General features: G+C 62.7%; 1 protein-coding gene across 1 annotated transcript in view; it reads right to left on the bottom strand.

Moving 5' to 3' along the window:
- Positions 1–456, bottom strand: part of KIAA1522 (KIAA1522 ortholog) — a gene marked incomplete at its 3' end in the record, with an annotated part of 5,708 nt that overhangs the window by 373 nt on the left and 4,879 nt on the right. The window contains exons 5-6 of the mRNA XM_017736106.1: positions 170–286; positions 5–84 (exon numbers count right to left, since the gene is read on the bottom strand). Of these exons, the coding sequence (XP_017591595.1) occupies positions 5–84; positions 170–286 (197 nt within the window). The remainder of the gene's footprint in view (positions 1–4; positions 85–169; positions 287–456) is intronic.

The following is a 456-nucleotide window of genomic DNA, read 5'->3' on the forward strand; positions in this document are numbered from 1 at the left end:
GCACTGCCTGGCCCAGCCCGCGACCCGCCGGCCCTCGCCCGTCCGCCTCGGGATGTCCCTTGGCTCCATGGCTGTTCCTGAGACCTGGGAGCAGGGAGAGATGCCCTCAGCGTGATCCCAAGGCAAGGCAAACAGATCCTAAGACTCCCTCCTTGCCCCTGGTGCTTACCCAGCTCCTTATGGACGTGCTGGGGGATGCCCAGCACTGTTGTCCTCCTCTCCTTCCTCTTCTTGCCAGCCCTCTCCGAGGATTTGGGAAAGGAGTCGTGTGGTCGGAATGTGGAACCTACGAGAGGGTCCAGCCGGTGTGAGGGGGGCCCAGTGTCCCCAGCATCCCCAGCACTTCCCACTGCCAGAGATGCTCTGGGATAAGCCGGGCTCAGACACTGAAATAACCCAGAGAGGCACCAGCCGAACAGTCTGAGCAGGGAGGAGACGCTGGCTGTCTGTCTGTCC

The sequence above is a fragment of the Corvus brachyrhynchos genome, unplaced genomic scaffold (genome assembly GCF_000691975.1).
Source record: "Corvus brachyrhynchos isolate BGI_N302 unplaced genomic scaffold, ASM69197v1 scaffold65, whole genome shotgun sequence".
In the NCBI taxonomy this organism is placed as follows: domain Eukaryota; kingdom Metazoa; phylum Chordata; class Aves; order Passeriformes; family Corvidae; genus Corvus; species Corvus brachyrhynchos.